We start from the raw sequence: 23,874 nt of genomic DNA on the forward strand, positions 1-23,874 counted from the left end.
GCTGAAAAGACAACGTGGATGTAGAAATCTGCGGCCAACATGAGAACTGACTGAGCAGAACTTCTGCTGTGCACAGGAGGCCCTGGGTGTTGGGAAGCATTTCCAGGAGCTGGAGTATGGTGCTTTCTCCTAGAACACGAGAGGGATCACTGTGGATGGCACTCCACTTCCACTCACCGGCCCTTTCTCAGCCTCTTCCTTTTTTGTTTTTATTTTTTTAAACCTTCATTTTATTTGTTTTTTATTTTTTTATGTGGTACCGGGTATTGAACCCAGTGCCTCACACATGCTAGGCAATTGCTCTACCACCAAGCCACATCCCTGGTCCCCGCTTTTTTTGTTTTTAATTGCCACAATAATGGCACCTATTGCCTTAGTGCCTGCTGAAGGGGGAAAACACCAACGTTTCAGTATGACATTTCAGAGCAAGTCTACCATGTGTAATGGTCAGATCAGGGGTAATTAATATATCCATCTCCTTAAACATCCATCAATTCTCTGGGTAAGAATACTCAGAATCACCTCTTCTAGCTGTTTTGCAATATGCTACTCACTAGAGTCACTCTACCATGCAAGAGAACACCAGAATCTTTTCTTTCTAACTAGTTTTGTTCCTGTTTTCTACCTTCCTTCTGACCCCTAGTAACCACTATCCATTCTACTTCTGTGAGATCAGCTTTTGCAGTTCCACATGACCAAGATCACATGGTATGAATAAAGAAACTATGGTGTGTATACACAAAGGAATATTATTCAGCTCCCCGCAAAAGATGAAATCCTGTCACAGCAATATGGATAAACCAGGAGGATGTCATGCTAATGAAATGAGTCAGGCACAGAAATACAGGCACTGCCCATTCTCGCCCATGCAGAGACAAAAAGCTGATCTCATAGGAGTAGAGAGTAGAATGGTTTAGCTTTCAAATGTATTTCATTTTTTTGCAATTATGTAATTTTTTATATAAATTATTGCACTTATTTTCATAGTGATAATACCTCAGCTGTCTGATAGAATATCAAAACATAAATAATATTAAATTCAGTTCAAATTAAATTTTGAATCTTTACCTATTTGTAAAAGTAAATGTTTAGATATTAATAAAAATCAAATTGAGAGGCTATATTATGAACAAATCTCAGATGATTAGATTTACTGGAGATTTCTTGTGATCATCAAACTTACCAGAATTTCAAGGATGTCAGAAACTATGTTGAATCAGGCATTCAGCTTTTTATAGCCTTCTAAGATCAAAGCTAAATTCAAAGATATGTGGTAAAATATGGTTTAATAGAAGAACTGGACATATAATTTAATTCTTCACTTTTCATTATATGATAACAGATTAAAGTTCATATGTTCTTTGTTATTTTTTCAGATTAAAAAAATCCACTTTGATTTACATCGTATACCATACCACATATTTTGTTTTGTGACTATTTTATTATGCCTGTGATTTTATTGTTAGATGGTTCAATAATAATAAAGGAAATAAATACACCATAATAAATGTTATAGAAATGGAAAAAAAAAAAGAGAGTAGAATGGTGATCACTAGAGGCTGGGGACACAGGGGAGAGGACAGATGGAGGGAGGCCGGATAGCAGGAACTAAAACACAGCTAGAAAGGAGAAATCAGCCTTCATGTTCTACAGCCCTGTCAAGTGACTATAGTTCACAACAGTCTGTTATCTATTTTAGGAAGAAGAAGAAGAGAGGATTTTGAAGTCTCCTAATACCAATAAATAACAAATGTTTGAGGAAACTGAAATACTTATTGCCCTGATTTGATGACCACACTCATATACATGTATGAGACTGTCACACTAGAGCTCACTGTTAGCTTACCACTGCTGTGATACAATGCCTGAGGAAAACAATTTAAAGGAGGAAAGCTTTGTTTTAGCCTATGGTTTCAGAGGCTTAGTCCACGGTTGGTTGTCTCTGTTGTTTAGGCCTGAAGTGAAGCAGAACACCATGGCTGAAGAGTGGAGGGAAGGAGCTGCTCAGCTCATTATTGCCAGGACGTGTGAGGCAGCAGGAAGAGGGGTGTGGTGCTGAGGTCAAGATGCACCATTCCAGGGCACATACCCAGGGACCCACTCCCTCCAACTAGGGCCACCTCCTACAGCTCTACACCTCCTGACACTCTACTCGATTGGAATTCCTCCATCGATTAATCCACTGGTAAGGTCAGAGCCCTCATGATGGGTTCACTTCCCAAAAGGCCCCACTTCTGAACACTGAAGCATTGGGGACCATCCATACAGGAGTGTTTGAGGGACATTCCAGTCCAAACCATAACACCCACAAACATGCAGTCATTATGTGTACATTAAATACACAGATGGGTGACAGTGGCCTGCTGTGATGTGGCTTATGAAAGGACCATCTTTCTCTCTCCCAGGGGCCCCCTGGAAGAGGTATAAGTGTCCTAAGACATAAAACATGAAGGCCAAGAGTAGGATGCAGCTGCAAAACCTATTTTAAAACTAGCATTTCTGGGCTGGGGATCTAGCTCAGTAGGTAGAGTGCTTGCCTTTCATGCACAAGGCCCTGGGTTCAATCCCCAGCACCACAAAACAAACACCACCACCCCCACTGCAAAAAAATTATCACTTTTTTCCTATTACTGGAGAGACCTCGGGTCTGTCCAGAAGACAGAACTCTGCACTTTTTGTTAAGGGTGCTGTCACTTTTCTCTTGGGGGCAAAGACCAGGCAGGTGTTTGTTGAGTGCTCTGGAGGTGTATTGGACTTCGTAACGCACGGGGAGCGACAAGAGCTGTCCACCAGAGGAAGCCAGAGCAGGATGTGGTGGTGAGTCTGTGGCTGCAGTTCCCACTGGGGGGGCTTGAGTATCACTCCCAGAGCGTGCCCGTGATGCTGTGATGGAAGAGCAGAAATGTGCAGTCGTGTTCCTTCAGGAGGACTTGGGTATTGCCTTAGTGCCTGCCGAAGGGGGAAAACACCAGCGTTTCATGTTGGATAGCTTGGGCTGCAGCCCTGCAATGGCAGCACCAGGCTGGGATCTCACAGCTTCAGGGACAGCAAAGATGGTCATACTGTATTGGCTGCCCTCACCAGGACAGGGCTCTGCCTCCATGCTCATGACACCCAGGAGGCACCTCATGTGTACAGTGGCTCCCTCCTTCGGCTGCCTGTCCTGGGGCAAGGTGGGTTCCCAGACAGGACTTCAAACACCCATAGCCCTGGAATGGCTTCCCAGGCCCTACTGCAAGGGACACACAGGCTTGGGAAGTGCAAACCTGGAGGTGCAGTGTGTCTCCTCCTAGGTCAGCCTCTTCATGCGTCGGTTATGCTTGTCCACGGTCAGGGTCGCACGGTCCACGGCTGCTGTGATGCCACCCAGGGCCTCATCCTGCCGCTCTAGCTCCGTCTCAGTGTCCAGCGCCAGCCCCTTCAGCTTTGTCAGGATCTGGGGAGAAGTGCAGATAACACACAAGCAGCTTTCCTGAGGATGTTCAGGAGCACACACACCACTCACAGACCTCAGGAGCTGCATGTGAATGCACGAAGTTTTCTGAGTTGATGGCAACAGAGCCCACAGAGCCAGCTCCTGAGCGTGGCCGCAGCATATAGAACTCAACCCTGCCAGCCGCCAGCACACAGGACCACCTGGAGAGCTTTCTCTGTCTGCCCATGCCTCTGGCCTTGTGGCAATATACTCCATGAACGTGGGTGCCTGGGTGTTGTGTCAGGTGGCTGGGAGTGTGGGGCTCAGTCCAGGTTCTTGGTCCCATCCAGTCACCATGTATGTTACCTGTCTGTGCCCATCTGGATGTGGATTAAACAAGACTTAAAAGGAAGAGCAGAGTACTGTTTTCCATGTGTAGAAGATGTCACACACAAATATAACAGGCAGAAAAAAACAAGTTCTGACATGTACCACACAGTGACTCTCCATCAGTAGTGGACTACACATGTGACAGTGGTCCCATGGGATGGTGACAGCTGAGAAGCCCTTGTCACATGATGCTGTAGCAACATCACCCTCTTCATATCTGTGGCTGTGCTTCATATCTGTGGGCAGAGCTAGTGTGCTGCTAGCATGCAAACTGCAGGGCAAGTCATCGTGCCAGCACGTGACACTTAGTAATAATGACCAGGGCTATGGTATGCTCTGGCTTATGCATCTACCATTCCACACGCTTCATGTTAGAGTGCACTCCTCCTACAAACAGTGTGCGGTGTCTTGCTGGCCACAACCTCATGCACCTTGTTACTACCTCTTGGTGGCAGTGAGGCCACAGCAGTGACTGCTCCACATCTTCTAAGTGTGTGTAGGTCACTCTGTGACGTTCACATGAGGATGCAATTGCCTCACAGCATCTTTCTCAGATTATGTCCCACTTGTCATCAACAGGATGAGGAGCTGTACAACACAAACCCACCAGAGTGGGGGCACCTGGCTGCACTGACCTGTGAGTGGGAGGTTCACTGAGCATGAGGGCCTGGGGACTGTAGGGATATGCCCAGGTCACGGAGGAAGACTGCCTGGGCCACTGCTGGCCAGCTCCTGTGTGCTGTGACTCACGTCATGTTTCATGGAGTCTTGTTCCATCTCCATTCTGTGGACACTCATCACACTGTGCAGTACTGCTGTTGACCTCATGCTTACAGAGTGCACTGGTCAAAACCTTGATAGACTCAGGCTGACAGCAGGAAGGAGAACATTTCAAAAGAAATAGTAATGACAACTACTTGAGATACACACAATCACCCACTGTCAAGGGCAGTTTCAGAGCACCATGAGGTCACTGAAGAGGGCCTGCAGGGCCTAATTCATAGGAGGAGCCCCTGTTGTACTGGCAGCCTCCCCAGAAGAGAGTTGTAGAAGATCCACTTACAGCACATTGAGTGTGCGCAAGGACTGCCTAGGTGGTGACTCTGGAGGGCCAGCAGAGCTCCTCTAGAGACTATAGCTGTGCCTGCGGCCTTCCCCAGGCCCCCAGATGACACAGGTAGGAGTTCTGAGTCCACAGGTGCCAGAGTGGGTAAGGCTGAGCCATCAGCACAGAGTTAGCTGTTACACCAGTAGGTGTCTGCAGGTATCTGGAGATGACCCAACAGATGCTCCATGGCCAAATAGCAGGCACTCAGGTTCTAGCATCATTAACCCCTTGTTCACAGGTCTGGCCTCTAAAGACAGGGAGACTTCCCTGTGCTCTGTGTCTGACCAACCAAAACAAAACAGGAAACAGGAGCCTGAGACAGTAAGACTCAATAGCTTCCCTGTAAGGTGAGGTTCGCATGAACACACCACGTAAATGAGCTCCAGAGACTGAAGATCAGATGTACAAAATCAGATGGCCACTCTGCAGATCCCAGAGGAGCCCGTCCTGAGCATGTGCATTCTGCAAGTGGGCTATGACAAAGGGGCCGTCTATCCCTCTCCAACATATAGTGCCTGCGCTGGGCTCGCTGTCACGAGACATTGCTGACTGCAGATGGCCGCCCCAGATGAGCCTTCTCACTCCCTCTGGTAACTGGTGGAAACTCCATCAGGTGAGTCATTTCTTAGGAACTGGCCAGAGCTCTGGAAAGTATACTGTGGGGTCAGCTGGCTCTGGGGGATGGGCTGGATGACCTCATACAAAAGTAGGTCTTTTCCATCTCCTAGGCCTATGACCTCACATGGCGGATGCCCAGACTGCACATTAAAGAAGGAAAAATAAACCCCAGCCCACTGCCAGGGTAGATGGGCTCCTCCCTGCCACTTTTCCTGGTCAATGACTTCTTTCTCACTTACCTCTACTCTCAGTGCAGGAGGAAGGTCACCTTGTCAGAAACTGGCACAAAGGGTTGGCCTTTGCCACCCACCTGCTTGTCACTTGATGTCCCCAGACAAGGCCCTCAGCCGCCCACAGTTGGGTCACAAACAGCCCCTGGCAGCGTGTATGTGGTTTCTAGGTCCCAAAGATCTCTCTGAAATGTGATTGAGTTTATGGCCACCCACTGTATAATGACGTCTTAATTAGTGATGGGCCTATATATGACAGGGGTCCTGTAAGATCACATAGCCTGGTGACACAGTGGCCATCTGATTTTGTACATCTGATCTGTGATGCTCCCACAGTGGTGCACTTCTCTGACTGTGTCCCCACTCTCAAGCAGATACAGGACCGTATTGGAAGTGGAGATGTACTGTGGACTGCAAAGCTCTAAGCTATGTAACCTGACTTCTTTGCACATGAGCTGAGAGCTGAGCCTTTAGAAATATACCTGCACTGGAAGTCCAAGTCCTGGCTAGAACTCTTGGTACTGAGGCTTCTGCAGGTGACATATGGGTCCTATAATCCCTCAGCCACTTGGCTCCCTTTAGTGGAGATTACTGTTTGTCTTCTTATTGTAAGAATAGTATGTGTAAAAAGAAAAAAGTTGAAGAAGAAAATAATTGTTCATGATCCAGATTATTGTCTGTCCCATTAGCATCCCTGTTCCCAAAATCCACAACCTGGACCTTCTGACCTGAGGCCGCAGTGCGCGTTCCACCCCTGGCTTTGTGAGACAGGCTGCAGCTGAAACACTGGTGCACCAAGAACTGTCCTAGGTCACCTTCAGACTCTGTCTGTAAGGTATATGTGAGACAGAAATGGATTTTGTGTTTAGAATCAGTTCCCCATCTCAAGAGAGCTCATTATGGCTATGCAAATATTCACAGTCCTGAACAATCTGAAACGCATAGGACTCTTGTCCTGAGTACTTCAGAGAAGGGTGCTCAGCCTGTGTAAATCATATCTTTTCCCATCACCATATTCATATGCCCCCACAATATCCAGGAATATGGGATTAGAGTACACACAGTTTTGTTTCCTGTCTTTTTCATTCCCTAGCCATCCTGAATAGAAGCTCATAGTTAGGAAACCCAATGTCAGGCACCCAAACATTGTTTCAAGACTTCACATGTATCATCTCAAATAATTCTCAAACAAACCTTTTTTATAAATGAGGCCAAGAAAGGCTGGACACTGGCTGGAACTCTGGGGTGCACTGGATCCAGGCTAAGCCAGTTCTAGAAGAAGCAGAAACACCTTTCTGACATCAGATTCAGAGGTCTGATGATGCACACACAGTAACTAGGACACTGCAGAAACTGCATGCTCCTGAAGAACACAGTGCAGACCTCACCAGGGGTTGGCAGGAGGGAAAGAAATGTCCCAGGGGTACTGGGTTTCAAGACCCTTGCTCTTGTCCATAGCCCTGAGCATTCACAAAAGCTCTCTGCTGAAAGGCCAGCTCAATAAGCAACTATAGATTTTTAAATACCCACATAATAAGGAGAAAAAATAAATATATCCCCAATACTACATTTCAAAATGAAGTCAATAAAAGCAATGATTGATTATGTATAGTATTTTAGTTCAACGAATGTGTATAAAGTCCTGCTATGTCAGTGTGAATGTTAGACTTAACACATATTTCAACTAGGACAGACAGGTGAACGCTGGATACACGTAACACGAGATCACAGGACCACAGGACCATCCCTCCAGAGGACCATCTCATCGACAGACCCTGTGTGGCCAACACTTATGTCTCCATCATCCTCACATAACTCTGCCCACAAGGACTATCTCCACGTTAGACTTCCATCTCCATCTTTCTGAAAGGAATCAATTGCCTTGTCCCTATGCACAGTGAAACTGTGGCAAAGGTAAGAATATATATATATTCCTTGGTCTTTGCCTAATAAGCAAAGTAATATATGCACCTATAATTCACCAGGGGCCAAAATCTGCTGACCACTTGTAAAATTTTGGGAATTTTATTACATAAATCATGAAATACAGAGTAGTTCCATTCAACTTTTGACTTGGAAAAAAGTCTCACTGAATTTTAAGCCTAAATAATAGAACTCATTCTAAATGGCCTGTTAAGACCCTTGCCCTGTCTGCCAAAAAATGCACTTGGAAAATAATTAAATATTACAAATTCAAAAGAGATCTTTATAGTTACTACGTATGCAGACAAAGAAAATTACCAAGTTAACCTTCAAAGAATTAGTACCTCTGGAATATTGGTAGCCTTTTTCCTTTAAGAGAGGGACTGAAGTAATTAAACAGCATCGTGTGCATTCCATATAACAGTATGGAAAGAATGGAGCTCATGAAGTCTGGCCAAACCTTAAAAACAGTTGTTCCCTCTGTGGCTCAGGATGACAAGCTGTCTAGTCATCCATGTTAATGTTGCCAGCCGCTGAAATAACCAGGGGCCCCTCCGATGAGCCCTCTCTGGTTGTGAGTCAAAGACCAGGCTCCAAACAAACACGTCCCCAAATCCCTGCTACACAAACAAAGTAACCAGGCAGCTTTACCTACTCAGAAATTATCTGATTGGAAGTGCTTTAATTTTGGGGAGAAAGAAACATATAGCTCACATAGCACAGGCAAGACACAAAACCATGCATGAGTGTCAGGGGAACCATTTTGGGGGGAAAAAAAAAAAACCAAAGGAATGCCAAGGGCTCTTCTGCTTGGGGCGTGTGGGCGTGTGTGTGTGTGTGTGTAACGATGGGCAGTGAGCATGGCTGTCCACTGAAGGCACTGGGTTCCCTTAGTATCTGTGGCAGGGAAGGGTAATGAATGACCTGAGTGACTCAGGCAGGAACCAGACAGGAAGTGAAAACACAACCTGAACAAATAAACTCAGGGAAGGAAGCAGACAAAGAGTTAAGAGCTGTGGCCCTTCAGGGTAGCACAAAAGCTACTGACCCTCCATGAATGACCCTCAAGGAAGACTTGGCTCTCCTGGCCCTGCCAGTCCCTGGGGTCCCTGAAAATGCTCTGGGCCAAGAGCCTACAGTCTACTGTAGTATACACTGGCCACTTTACATGCTCACAGTTCCTTGAACTCAGGATGAGATCTATCCACAGTGTCCAGGTTGAGCAATGGCACACCAGGGCACTGCAGGAGCAAATACAGAAAGAGCTCAGCCTTGCCATTTCCATTTATTCATATAGGAAATAAATTATGGAAACATGGCTTACTGATAGCCATGGGTACTTACCAAAAGAGATTCATGTGCATGCATGCACCAGCAAGGGGCAAGGCCTGTGCCCCACCAGGAATGGAGCTTGGGCCCTAACCATTGGTGGCTGTGCTGTCATAGCATAATAGGGCTCAGGAAGACCCACCCTACACTCCCAAACACACAGTGATGTATTAGTTGTTGTCTCTGCATAGAATTTGAAAGATGTTCCGCTCCACCCCATCATACAGCCCTAGGATTCAGGGTACAACTGTGTGAATATTAACAGCCTACAGGGAGTGAGTATTAGTGAGGCTGTCTGCCCTGAACTGTTATTACTCTGACTCACCTAGAAACTGAATTTTCTTGCAGTGAGAAATTAGCACCCATTGAAGAACAGAGAGGGACAAATCAAGCTGTCTGTACCTCTCAGTAGTTATTAGATGCTGTGGAGAAGACAAGGAGAGAAAGCTGGCAGTCCTGTAGCAAGGCCCAGGGGGCTTCAGGAACATGCTCTGCTGTGATCCATCACAGGCAGCACTCACAGGACACCCCAGACCCTCATCCCAGTGGCTATATTCCTGAGAGTCCCCAAGTGGCCTGGGGCTGGAAGGAGGATGGGTGGGAGGGTTCCCCTGCCCCAGGATACCCCCATACTGCAAAGACTAGTATCCCTGTGCCATTTCTGAGGGGACTTGGAGACAGCAGAGCAGCTGAGCTCAGGTCTTCAGGGATCCATGGATCTCAAGATACATCTGGGGGCTGGCTGCCAGTGAAAGCATTCTCACTTGAGGCCTGGATAGAGAAATGGTGCTGTTATATAGTAAGGGACCAGGGGATGGCCTGGGTCACACCATCTATCCATGCAACTCCCTGTTACCAGGCCATAATTCCATAAAGAGCAATAAGTTATGGTTTAGATGTGAGGTATTCCCCAAAAGCTCATGTATGAGACAATACAAGACGGTTCAGAGGTGAAATGACAAGTTATGAGAGCCTTAGCCTCACCAGTGCATTAATCCTCTGCTAGAGGTTAACCTGTAACTGTAGCCAGGTAGGCTGTGGCTGGAGGAGGTGGCCCCTGGGGACATGTCTTTGGGGTGTATATTTTGTCCTTGAACAGGGCTCTCTCTCTCTCTCTCTTTCCTTCCTGGTACCATGTTCTGAGCCATTTTCCTCCACCACATCCTTCCACCATAATGTTCTGCCTCACTGCGGCTCTGAAGGAATGGAGTTGGCTGTCTATAGACTGAGACTTCTGAAACCATGAACCCAAATAAAATTTTCCCTCTCTCATTGTTCTTGTCAGATCTTTTGGTTACAGCGGCAAACAAACAAATAAACCAAACCAAATCAAACCAAACCAAACCTGACTAAAATAGTTCTCGCTAAATGAAACACATGCTGCATCTGCATGGAGCATCACCGAAGCTCATCTCACACAAGGAAGTGCATATTCAGAAGTCATATTAAACTGGGAATCTTCACAGTGACCAGAGGCTCAGCGACACACAGGCATAGAAAGGTACTGCGTCACCTTTATTCTTACCAACACCCTAGGAATGACTGTTCTATGATGAGATGATACTGAAGCCAAGTGCTAGGACAAGGAGTGAATGGCTGAGAGTCAGCTAACAATCCCTTGCCCCATCTCAGTCCTCCTGCCCTCCTGCTGCAAATGGAACAGACAGACAGGCGTGTGCTGCTAGGGCCCACAGCCAGCAGCCACCTCAACTTTGCTTTCTCATTTAATATGATTCAATGGCATCAAAAACCCAAGGCCTGGTTCCCAGCCTAAACCAAAGACTGAATCATACCTGCTATATATATTTTAAAAGTTAATGAAAAAGATGTCAATAATGAATAGATCATCTAGACAGAAGATCAATAAGGAAACAGGACCTAAACAACACTATAAACCCACTGAATCTAAGAGACGTATACAGAACATTCCACCCCAAAACAGTAAGCCTGTAATCCCAGATTTTGGAGGCTGAGGCAGAAGGACTGCAAGTTCAAGGTCAGCCTGGACAACATAGCAATATCTGATCTCAAAAAAAAAAAATTTTACAGAAGATGCAGATGAAGAGACACATCAGTGAGGTAGGGGAAGAGGCCTTCATGCCTTCCAAGCTCCAGGAACCTCCACAGGTCCAGCCACCAGGCTCTCAGAACCCTGTGCCTTTGGGGGTTTATAGAGGTTTCTTTCCATGGGCGTGACAGATTAAATCACTGGCCACTGGTGGTCTACTCAGCCCGCAGCCCCTCTCTCTTCCCTGGAGGCTGACCCTGCCTTGGTCTTTCAGGGACCAGCCCCATCCTGAAGCTGCCTGAGCTGCCAGTCAGCAGCGGGCTCAACAGCAGACAAGACACATCACTTCAGAGACTCCCAGGACTCTAGGAGCTGTGGAAGACAGACCAAAAACCTCTATCAGTACACAAGCAGCACGCCTGCTTCAGTGCACACCAACACTCTCCAGTTATGCCGCACGGCCAGAGAGGAGTCTCCATGAATTCACCAAGACTAAACAACAGAACCTTCTCTGAACACAGTGGACCAGAAACATGGAAATCCAGAACATTCGCAAATAGGTAGCAATTAAACAGCACACTCTTAAAACTACCAATGGAAGGAAATTTCTAATTTTTTTTGACATGATTAAAAACAAAAATACAACATACTAAGCAAACCAAATCCATGTGGGACTAAGCTGGAGGGCAGGGGGCTCAACATGAGAAGACAGTGTGACATACCATATCAAGAGATCGAGGAGAAAAGCCACAAATGGTCTGAATTGACAGAGAAGCATCACCAAAGTCCCCAATCCCCTCCTGATACAAATGCTTAGAAAGCAGGAATAGAGGGCACCTCTCTAACACGGGAAAGGGTGTTTGTGAGAAGCACAGAACTGACATGGCTGCAAGCTCTCCCCCAAGATCAGGACCAAGAGATAGCCGAGACCTGTGTCCACCACTGCAATGTGGTGCCCCCACCCCAGAAGCCAGAACGGTAGGACAAAAAAGGAAAAAGGCAACCATATCAGAAAGGCGGCAGCACAGCCATCTCTGGGCAGACGACGACCTACCTGCAGAAAGCCCCAGATTCCACAAATAGCAGCCAGAACAGACACCAACCTAGCGCAGCTGAGAACCAGCACAACGGCCATCAGTCTTCATACGGCAGCAACAATCAAAGAAAGAAGTTGAGAAAATAACTGCATTTATAATGGCATTCAAAAGAATAAAACAGCAAAGTTTACCCAAGAAGGTGAAAGGTTTGTACACAGCAAAGGACAAGCACTGTTGAAAGAAGCTGGAGAAGGAAACAAATGAGAAGACATTCTCTGCTCTTGGGTTGGAAGACTTCATACTGGGGAGGACAAACAACAAGAGGGGGGAAAAAAAAGATAAACTACGTTTCACCAGAATTAAAAACTTTTGTGTACTTGTTCTATTATAAAGAATTTGATTGGCCTTTGTCCCTGGTTCCTGGGGACAAAACTAAATCTTTGAAATTTTCCTAGCAACGGGACTGTTATCCAGAGTACTGGGACCAAACCTGAGTTTATGCAAACGCAATGACATAAACACAGGAAGAGCTGGAAAGACCAGCCAGGTGACTGGAGATAGGGGCTGTGGGCCACCTGATCCCAGTCCTATCTCCTGGAAAGGACGGGGGCTAGGGATTCAGTTCAGGCATGGAACTGATGATTCAATCAATGATGCCCCACAATGAAGTCCCAGTAAAGATTCTGGACCTTGAAGCCCAATGGAGCGTTTTGGTTGGTGCCACACTGATGTGACTGGAGGGTGATGTGCTGGCTCCATGGGAGACAACACAGAGGCTCCAAACTTGGGATCCCCTGGAACCTCACTATGTCTCTTCATTTGGCTGCTCCTATCTGCACCCTTCAAAAACTAAATTTTAATAGAATACTGCTGGGAGTGGCGACGGCACACACCTCAGGAGGCTGAGGCAAGAGGATCACAAGTTCCAGGCCAGCCTCTGCAACCTGGAAAGACTCCGACTCAAAATAAAATGAAAACAGCTGGGGATGTGGCTCAGTGATAGAGCACCTCTGGGTTCAATCCCCAGTGCCCCGAACAAGAATCAAACAAACAAGCAAACCACAATGAGATACCATTTTATACCTACAAGGATGGCTTTTTTTTTTTTTTTAAATTAAAGTAAGTGTTGGTGAGGATGTACAAAACTGGAATTCTCATATACTGCTGTTAGCAAGGCAAAGTGTTGCAGCTGTTGTGAAGTACGGTGGTTTACCAAAAAGCTAAGCCTAGAGTTACCACGTGAGCCAGGGATCTCACTTCCACACCCAGGAGAGCTAGAAGTCAGGACCTAATTGCTTCTTATATGTGAATATTCACATAGCACTATTCACAGTAACCAAAAGTTAGAAACAATCCAACTGTCCATCAACAAATGAATGGATAAGCAAAATGTAGCTATCCAAAGTTATATAGCAAAATGAAGCAATGACACATGCTATAACAGACCAATAGCCATTCTTGAAAGCCATTCAGAAAAGTCATAGGCCATGTTGTCAGGAGCACTTAACAATTAAAGTACATGTAGATCCTCCCCTGCACAGGACCAGAAGCATTTTTAATTTTAGAATAATTGCATAGACATTATAATGAGATATCTTGGGGATGGGACCCAAATCCAAATGTAAAATTTGTTTCTGTTTCATGCATACCTTATACACTGAACCTGAAGGTGATCTTATTAATGTTTTTAGTGTACCTGCATTTGGATTGTGACCCATCCTGTGAGGTCAGGTATGGAATTTTCTACCTGTGGCGTCATCATATTGGTGCTCTAAAGGATTTGGATTTGGGATCACTTCAGATTTTTGGATTAGGGATGCTCAACTCGTGACTGAGATATGTAGCTGAGTTCAGCAACTAACATCTGGATTGAAATCAAAGCTGTCTATAAGAACGACATTAACTACCCTTCTCACCCCCAAAGCCGACGTCTGGCTATGCCCTGTAACGAGGGAAAGAATGGATGGTCTGGAAAGCCTTTAGAGCAAAGCTGCGGCAGTGTGAGGAAGCCGAGGAGAGGAGGCAAACCCCGCCGTGTGCCAGCACGTACTCTGCATGTCCTCCACCCTAACGCTCGAAGAGCAGAGCCTGCTTCCCTGGAGGTCAGTCTGGCTGTCCTGCCTGAGGCAGTGTGACTTCTTCCAGGACACATACTGGTTCCTTTGCAGCCTACGCTGACAGTCATGCAGAGAAACAGGCTGTCATCTCTGTGCAGACAGTGAGTGCATGGAAGCCAAGATCATAACTCACTGGTCTTTACGTTTACCTCAGGCTCAGGGACACCATCGACTGTGATCATCTGACATAGACAAAGTATACAGGAAAAGCTGAGTGATGTTTCTCCAATGGGGAGTGTACACAGAAGGACTGAGGCAGGTTTAAAGCCAGGGCACCAGGCACAGTAGGTAGGTAGATACTGAAGATGATTAAATGTGTTCCATAATTTTTTGAAAGGAAAGAAAATGCAAAGACAGAAGCACACGAATTTCTTAAGATCATCCACAGTCGGTGTAGAAAACCCCAGAAAGCTCCAGTAAACACTAAGGCAAGCCCACGTGGGGCTGGGCTGAGAATGCAGAGGGTTTCTACAGGTGCAAACACCACGACAGGAACACTGTGTCCTCCCAGGTCTGGAGCTGCCCAGGGGCCTGCACGAGCCTGGCAGGGCCACACATTCTCCTCCTCACAACCCCCCCACCAGCTGTCTTTGCTTTTCACTGAAATCACAAGACTTTTTTTTTTTGTTAGATTGAGCAAATCAAGCTGCTTTTCTTTTTTGTGTCTTGTGTTTACTGTGATAATATCACATACAGCAGACAGATAAAGTGTCCTCACATAGCACGAGAGTTCAGACATGACCAGATACTTCCTGTGCCCCCACCTCTGAGGGGCCCCTGTGCTTTCTTATCATAGTGACATGTAGGGTGCTACACACAAGGGCCTCGTCTTCTGATGCAGCCCTTCAACACACCCTGCTGCTCTTGCACCCCATGGATCCCACCCTCTCCATTTCCACTGCTGCTTCCCAGTGAAACAGGAGGTGGAATGATAGGACAGGACAGAGAAACGGACATGAAGCAACCTCTTGTGAATCTGAAATGCCCTGCTTTGGGGACAGCCAAGAGCCATGTTTTGTTTTACCACTTCCAAACCCTGCATCAATGATGTGGCCTCTGCAGATCCTGTCAACCCAGCACAGCAGCAGTTCTGAGGGGGCACAGACTCTGCGGCTAGTCGAGGGGCTCTGCCAAGCCCACCATGGGATTGGCTGCCTTCTGGCCTCCTGGGCTCATCCTTCCTGGCCACAGTGACGTGACAGATGATGGCTATAGACCTCAGGGGCCTGCAGACTGGGTACCCACAAAGCCCATTCCCGTCCCTGTGGAATCCTGGCCACCTCCCCACAGTACCCCTAACTGCAATTTAAATCTCCGGACACGTCTCCATGTAATGCCTTAATGGCATCTGCAACCACAACCACAGATGGATGGAGGATGGTTTCCTGCATTTTTGTTTACCCCAGAAACTTAACTCATTCCTACTTATGCATGAGCTCCAACTACACAGCTAAGAATTCCTCTCTAAATCTGAAACATCTGTTTCACCTCCAAAAGACCATCTCACATGAAACCAGGCCTTCCTCCTGACCAGCACACAGTCTTCATCAGCCTCCTCCCTGCTTCTGCAGCTCCACCTGAGCCCTCCCTGCCGGGCCACAGGACCACTGACCCTCTCCCTCCATCTCTGACCTTGTGCCCTGAACAAGAGCTCTGACACAGGGTTCCACTGTTCCCAGCTCAGTCACTAGGAGCCCCACCTTGCCCTCAGCCCTCTGCACGCTCATCCTGATATGTCCTATCCCATCCTCTGCTTTGGGGTCCATGGGACAGGTTGGTAGATGGGACATTTGTAAACAGGAAGGGTCCTCTCAAACTACATGGCCACCATCAGAATTAATAGGTAAATCTGTTCTTTTCATCCAAAGTATGGTTTACTTCAACCTGAACACAACTGTGGGACACAACACCATGATGGGGTAGGCATGGGAGCACCCTCAGACCCTACCCACCCAAAGCTCGCATGCTGTTATAAGCTCTCAGGAGAATGATGGGGGAAACTTGGATGCACAGGCCTTGACACACTAGTTTCTCAAAACACACAAATCTGACCTTTACCCAGTGAGTTCAGCTGTCAGTGTGACCAGTGGGGTGGCCTGCTGAGTGGACTAGTTACAACTAGCAACAGCGTGTCTGAGTGCCATGTCTGAAAATGACCCAAGTTAGACCAGGAGAAAAAAGTGATAAGTCATGTGTCCCATAACAAAGATGAATGCTGGGCTGGGGCTCAGCGGCACAGCACTTGTCTACAACATGTGAGGCACTGGGCTCCATCCTCAGCACCACATAAAAAATAAATAAAAAGTTATTAAAAAATTCTGTTTTTTTTAGAAAAAAAAGGATGAATGCTTTTCTCCCCTGAATCACAGAGGAAAAAGCTGAACTCAAAAAAGTTTTGTGCCTATGTGGACAAATAAAATGAGAATTTGTTTTTAAGCACAGGTTAACTCCTAATGGAAGTGGACAGCCTCCATGAGATATACTGCACCCCCCAAGTGCTGAGGTAGGTAGAGGCACTGGTCTGGGCACACAAGTGACATGCACTGTCACGGGAGGACTGAGACACATGACAGCAACTCAGCAGTCGTGATACAGAGGAACTCTATTCTTTTTAAAGATATGAATGGTATCATGGTTATCTTTTAACAGATCTTATCTTTTAAAGATACATATTGAAATAAATATTTCAGTGATATGATAACAAGGTACTACTACTAAAACTATCAGAGAAAGAAAAAGCCACTACATTGTCCAACAAAACTGTAGGAAGACAGGTTAAAAGGTATTTACATCAAATATTCAAATTTCAATTTCTGGAGAAAAGTGGTAAGCCTTCTTCAGAACCCAATGCTAAGTACAAAACCTGAGTAAGCCGGAGTGCATGGACCACACATGTGTACAGTGCACTATATGCCTAGCACACACATGTGCACAGTGTCTGTACAAACACAATAGGGTGCACACACATGTACAAGCCCGGCACACATGCACTGTGCACATATGCATGATTCACACGCAATACACACTCATACACACAGTGGTGGAGAGCTGCCAGGGCAACTGTCTGCATAGGAGCAGGCTGGCATGGTGTGCAAATCTACATGCCACGAGGCGCATAGATTGAGAACACTAAGGGAACATACAAACAGTGGGCCCCAGAAGCAGCAACCAGTGCAAATGAACAGAGACCCTGTCTTCAGGCAGGAGAGAGAAGAAGAGTCTGTAGGGAGGACAGAAATGCCACCAGCCTAACAGGGCACTTGGGGAGCCTTTACCTGTGTCAACTCCTGGGTTTCCCTCTCAGAGAGAAGTGGCTGATCCCTCTGCAGCTGCAGTTGCCCGCCTTCCTGGCCTCCTACAGGCAGCTCCCGCTGTGTGGTACAGCCCCTCAGCCTGGGTGCTGGAATGGAAAGCTGAGGTCAGTGGTGACATCTTTCGGAAGACACAAACCACACACAAACATTCAGAGCCTTACAGAGGAACACTGAAGACTGCCCCAGCACTTTGGCCTGGGTGGCACGTGTCCAAGCACGTTACAAGTATCCATCCCCACAACTCTGCTGAGCTGAGCGCCCCACCCAAGACCACTGTTTGGTATCATACTCATGAGATACTCAGGGACTAATTCTATAACTATCTCTAAAGAAAGGTCATTTATCCAAGAGTGATCAATTTTTCTTTTTTGGTACCAGGGATTGAACCCAAAGCACTTAACCACTGAGCCGTATCTCCAGCCCCATTTTTATATTTTATTTAGAGAAAGGGTCTCACTGAGTTGCTTAGAGCCTTGCTAAGTTGCTGAGGCTGGCTTTGAACTTGTGATCCTCCTGCCTCAGCCTCCCAAGTTGCTGGGATTACAGGTGTGTACCCCTGTGCCTGGTCAATTTATTTTTTTCTTTGAGTAAAGACTGAAGATTTGGAGTCTAAAACACAAGAACCTTTGAAACCTGGTGAAGTGTACATAAAACACATCACCAGGAAACTTCAGGGACATCTGGGATATTCCACAGAGCAAGTGGTTCCAGAGAGCACAGGAAATGACCAGCTATCAGAGCCAACTGAAACCGCATGTAAGGTTGTGCGGAGGTAGAGGGTGAGTCAGAGCTGCCCTGTGGCTGGGCTTGGCAAGATGTGGCATCTCTGAGGTTTGGGGTACCATGAGCTGCGGGACTCACAGAACACCTGCACTTTGGGCAATCTCAATAAAGTCAGGGAGGTGCACCATAAACAGTGTGAAAGTCCCCATGAAGTGTGGCTCCTGGTGGCTGCTCATAGGGGTGTCACTTGTCCTTTATTTAGAGAATAGCTCCAACTGCAACCCCAGCACTTCACAGGCCAGATAAGAGCTGCAATTGAAGTCTGATCTTTGTTCTTCTCTATAGTTCAAGCCACCCCAGATATGGAGCAGTTGGTCAAGTGGGAGGAAACAGCACTGGCTAAGCAGCCCTTTCCTTTGGTACAGGAGGGACCTGTGACCTTCATGCCTTCCTCTGAGCTGGACAAGATACAGCAGCCTGGAAGCCACTGCTATATATATCAGAAAAGAACAGGAAAGAAAGCACATAGGAAGAGGGTGTCTTGATGGGCATGAAAGGCAGGAACAAAATGGGTTAGGCTCAATACTTTCCAACAAACTGCACTTCACTGACCTCTCCAGGAAAGACACTAGGCACCTCCAGCACACACACACAAAATCTCCTCCAGTCTCATTACCTCTTACAATAATCTTTTAAGATAACCTCCCCTGAGAGTGCCAGACTGAGTAGAATTGGCTTCCCCACCAGGATGAATGTGGCTGGGGTTAGAACAGGCATGCAGGAGAACATGGGCGTGGAGCCAAGGGAGGTGAGAGGCACACTCTAGAAAGTCAGGGCCATTAACTAATGACCACTCTGCATGTCTGAGTGGCCAGGTCTCACAAAATAGCACCTTTAGGATATATCACTTGGATTGGTGCTTTCCTATTCTGTTCTTAAACAACTACAAAAAAAGAAGAGTATTTGCCAAGTGCTAATGTTGCAGATGCTATCTGCAAAGCTCCCCAGTAGCTTCAGGGCCCTGCTAATTAGCACTTCTCTGTAAGAAAACATCCAGGCACTGCCCTGCAGCAGCTAGCAGGGTGGGCAGCTAATGAGGTTGGATGATAGGACAGACACAAAAGATGTGTCTCACAGCTGTCATCAGCTTAAGCAGAGGATAGCAGGGCTGGGGACAAGACTGCAGCATGAAAAGGCTCTGCCAGGTGGGCTGCAGGAAGAACCCATCCCAGACTCAGAGGATCCCCTATTTTCTGCTCAGGTGTCTAGGGCAGTGTAGACCCCTTCAGCTGGCTTGCACTGAGCCATGCACTGTTCTACAGTCCTTGCATCTCTGCCCACAGCCTTGGTGGCCCTGGGTTGGTATGAGCTCTCCTAAGAGCCTTTCATGTGGGGTCCTAGCTCCAGCACATGCTCTGGGCAGTGGAGCCCTGGTGCTGCTGAGATGTGGCTGGGTTTTCATTCAACACCCAAGGCTATAGGGAGATACTGACTGAATGAATTCCAACAGCCAAGACTGCTTCAGCAACCAGAAGGCTGAAGCAGGAGTGTTCTTCCTGATATAACTAATTACCCACAGGTGCATGAAGGGCATGGGGATATTTTCTCTGAGCCGCAGGGTCAGTTGGGACTCAGCCAGGTCACAGGCTCCATCTCCAGGGCTGGTTGCTGACTCAGTCATGCAGTGTTTTAAAATATCTGAGGAAAAGTATGGTGGTCCTGTTGCTATCTCTTCAGTCATTAATAATCTCAGTTAAATAAAAACAGTAAAAATGGCTCTGCCAAAAAAGGGGGGAAAAGACAACTGTACCTTCTTGAAATAAGGAGGCCTGAGAAGGTCCTAAGCGAGGTCATGCTGGAAGAGGGAACACAGACACTGGCTCCAGCAATGGCCTCTGCACTGTACCAGGTGGCAGGAAGTCCCCTCCTCATGCATCAAAGGCTCAGCTGTAGCCTGGGGACTTCCCTTGCAGATGTGACACAGAGCTGTACCTCTGCACAAGTTCAGAGGGAAACCCGCCAGCACGCTATCTGGGCAGAACTTCCTCTGGGCCCAGGCCTTGGTCTCATCTGCACCCGGAGAAATGCCCCTCTGCCCAGGCTATGTGGGATGGGACATGGAAAGCTCTGAGAGACATGGGTCAGAGGAACACAAAATGTGAAGGTGCACATCCATCCGTGCGGGAAGGACAGCACAGGAAGCTGAAACACAAGGAGACAGCAGTTCATGGGACTCCAACAGACACTTGTATTTTCAAAGTGATGAAAAAGTATGGCAGAATCAGGCACGGCAGTCTCCAAGGGAGTCGGCGGACCAGGACTGAGAAGCTCCAACAGGCTTCGGGTCACGCAAGAGCACTTCATGCACAGCACATGCTTACATTCCTCAGGACCCCATCCTGGGATACTTAAGAACTCTGTCATGCATGTTGTACAGCCTGTGTCTCCAAGGACCCTGTCCTGAGACCCCCAAAAGCTCTTTGATGCAGAACACAGTGCTTGCATCCCCAAAGATCCTGACCTGGGACCTCAGGGCTCTGTCATGTATAGCACAGTGCCTGCATCCCCTCAACTGAAGCCAGAACTCCTCTGCCTAGAAAGCCAGCCAGGAGCAACTGACCCTGCAAAGACATAGTCAGCCGTCCACCACTGTGCCTCCTGCTGCCTGGCCTGCCTGGTTCTGGGGACACCATGAGTGACCAAAGGCACAAGTGCTGTGGATAGGAAAAGTTCTGGGAGCTTACTTGATCCTAGTTCTGGGAAACCTCTCTGAGCAGGTGATAGCAGTAAGCAGCTACGACAGAATCTACTAACAAATGATCCATAGAAAATGCTGTACAAGCTAAGTCATGGGATGTGAGAGGAGGGCACCTCATTGTGTGGCTGCCTTCCAAACCACACCCCAGGCAAACCACAAAAACACATGACACAGACTCTAGCAGGAACCTTGCCAGTCCTTCCAGAGGCTGTTAAGAGCACCGGGGAGGACTCTGAGGCATCATCAGAGCGGGGAAGCCCAGAAAGTCTAGGATCACAGGCTAGGGGGCTCTAGAGACAGAAGAGGATTTCAGATAGAGACAAGGGTGTCTGCAGTGGAAAACATCCATGGGTGCTCCCTGGTTGTAATGAGGAGGCACCTAACAATGGCACAGACAAAGAAATGGGGGATAAAGAATTCTGCACAGATTGAGAGTGAATATCCCTAACCCAAAACCCCAGAATCCGATCACTCCGAGCACAAAGATGACACAAGCAGAAAAATCCCACACCAAGAAAATTTGTTTCTTGTGCAAAATCTATGAAAAATATTGTATAAAATTACCCTCAGGCTGTGTGTATAATGTTTATGTAAAACATGAATGAATTCCATGTTGACTGGGGTCCTGGCCTCAAGATATCTCACTATCTATGCAAATATCCCAAAATCTGAAAAATTCAAAATCCAAAACATCTGTGGTCCTTAGTTTTCAGATAAGGGATACTTGGCCCGTACTATCTTCAGATCTTTTCCTGCAAACTAAAAACTATTCTAAACTCTAAAGGCAATTTTGAGGATTCTAAGCAGAAAAGCAGCAATCTACAACTGCACTTCCCTGAGGCAGATGCTGTCCTGTCTTCCCATTCCACTGGCTCTGCTTCTGAAGTGAGCACTGCCTCTCCCAATCTGCCTGAAACATCACTACAGTTCTCTGGAAAACTTCACCCCAGGAACCAGAGGACTGGCTGCGACACTGCGACACTGCCCCCATGTGGCTGTATGCACACAGCGCGCCTCCACCAGACTGCACCCAGGACGAGTCATGGTTTCCACCCCTACTGCCTCAGCACGTTCCAACTCCAAGCAGTAAAAACAAAGAAGACAGACACAAAACAGCAGCACATGAAGATGACAGTTCGAGGAAAGCTTCACCCCAGCCTGAGGTCAGGAACACTACTGAGTCCCAGCAACTCTTAGGCTATCTTTCCTACTGAGACTCAGTACATGCTTTCTGCAATGGTACCCACCAGGACTGGCCCCCATAGCCACCCTGCAAGGTGTGCACACCAAGCCACTGGAGGTGAGGAGTGGGGCTGAGAGTGCAGCTCAGTGGAGAAATGCTTGCCTACTACGCAGGAGGTCCTGAGTTCATTGAAGCAATGGACAGGAAAAAAGGGAAGAAATGAAGATTGACTTCCTAGAGCATACCCTCCATATCCTCCAGAGAGTTCTCCCAGAAATGAAAAATAACTGAGATGGAAACCCTGTGTCATGCCCAACACAGGATCCCTGTGACTGTCTCTTTCCTATGTTCCTTCAACAGAAACTCAATAAATACTAACATGCTGAGGCCAGAAGAGTGTCACAAAGATTTCCTACACCCAGGCCCACAACAGGAACTAGCGAGGGAGGGCAACTGTATCACTGGAGCAGCACTGAAGAGACACCTCATTTTGAAGACATCTGAAGACTCTAGAAGAACAATAAATCCACACCACCACAGGGACACAGAGACAACAGGGGAAAGAACCCTACTGCTGCATGAATCAAACCACCTATTAGACTTCAAAATTCCCACTGTCTGGGAAAACAAAAAACAAAGAACTGGTTAGGATACAACACAAAACTCATGCAGTCACACACCCAGCCACCTCCCATTGCCCACTCCTCTAGGACAGTCACCACCTCCCCAAAGGCCACACCTCCTCCACGAACTCATACACCCAGTCACCTCCCATTGCCCACTCCTCTAGAAGAGTCACCAACTCCCCAAGTGCCACATACCTCCTCCATGTAATCACACACCCAGTCACATCCCCATTGCCCACTCCTCTAGAACAGTCCCCAACTCACCAAGTGCCACACACCTCATGCAGTCACACACCCAGTCACCTCCCCATTATCCCCTCCTCTAGGACAGTCACCACCTCCCAAGTGCTCACACCTCCTCTACGCAGTCACAAACCCAGTCACCTCACCATTGTCCCCTCCTTTAGGACAGTCACCATCTACCCAAGTGCCACAACTCCTCCAGGCAGTCACACACCCAGTCACCTCCCCATTGCACACTCCTCTAGGACAGTCCCCACTTCCCTAAGTGTCACACACTTCCTCCATGCAGACAAACACCCAGTCACCTCCCCATTGCCCACTCCTCCAGGTCAGTCACCACCTCCCCAAGTGCCACATACCTCCTCCCCGCAGCCACATACCCAGTCACCTCCCATTGCCCACTCCTCTAGGATAGTCACCACCTCCCCAAGTGCCACACACCTCCTCCCCGCAGTCACATACCCAGTCATCTCCCCATTGCCCACTCCTCTAGGACAGTCACCACCTCCCCAAGTGCCACATACCTCCTCCCTGCAGTCACACACCCAGTCACCTCCACATTGCCCACACCTCTAGGACAGTCGCAACCTCCCCAAGTGCCACACACCTCCTCCCTGCAGTCACACACCCAGTCACCTCCCCATTGCCCACACTTCTAGGACAGTCACCACTTTCCCAAGTGCCATAGACCTCCTCCAAGCAGCCACACACCCAGGCACCTCACTATTGCCCATACCTCTAGGACAGCCACTACTTCCCAAGTGCCACACACCTCCTCCCTGCAGTCACACACCCAGTCACCTCCCCATTGCCCACCCCTCTAGGACAGTCACCACCTCCCCAAGTGCCACA

At 47.6% G+C, this 23,874-nt stretch overlaps 1 protein-coding gene across 6 annotated transcripts in view; it reads right to left on the reverse strand.

The window, feature by feature from the left end:
• Positions 1-1,307: 1,307 nt before the first annotated feature.
• Snap47 (synaptosome associated protein 47) overlaps positions 1,308-23,874 on the reverse strand; it is a 59,470-nt gene continuing 36,903 nt past the window's right edge. For 4 of the 6 annotated variants that reach the window (XM_076855603.2, XM_076855604.2, XM_076855602.2 and 1 more), the window contains 4 exons: positions 17,451-17,575; positions 6,956-7,033; positions 3,267-3,436; positions 1,308-2,949 (listed from right to left, as the gene is read on the reverse strand). In XM_076855603.2, the coding sequence (XP_076711718.1) occupies positions 3,290-3,436; positions 6,956-7,033; positions 17,451-17,575 (350 nt within the window). In that variant the 3' untranslated portion in view covers positions 1,308-2,949; positions 3,267-3,289. Of the gene's footprint in view, positions 2,950-3,266; positions 3,437-6,955; positions 7,034-17,450; positions 17,576-23,874 lie in introns of those variants that run through there. The other 2 variants (XM_076855605.2, XM_076855606.2) reach the window with 2 other exon arrangements.

Source organism: Callospermophilus lateralis, chromosome 5, assembly GCF_048772815.1.
Source record: "Callospermophilus lateralis isolate mCalLat2 chromosome 5, mCalLat2.hap1, whole genome shotgun sequence".
Classification (NCBI taxonomy): domain Eukaryota; kingdom Metazoa; phylum Chordata; class Mammalia; order Rodentia; family Sciuridae; genus Callospermophilus; species Callospermophilus lateralis.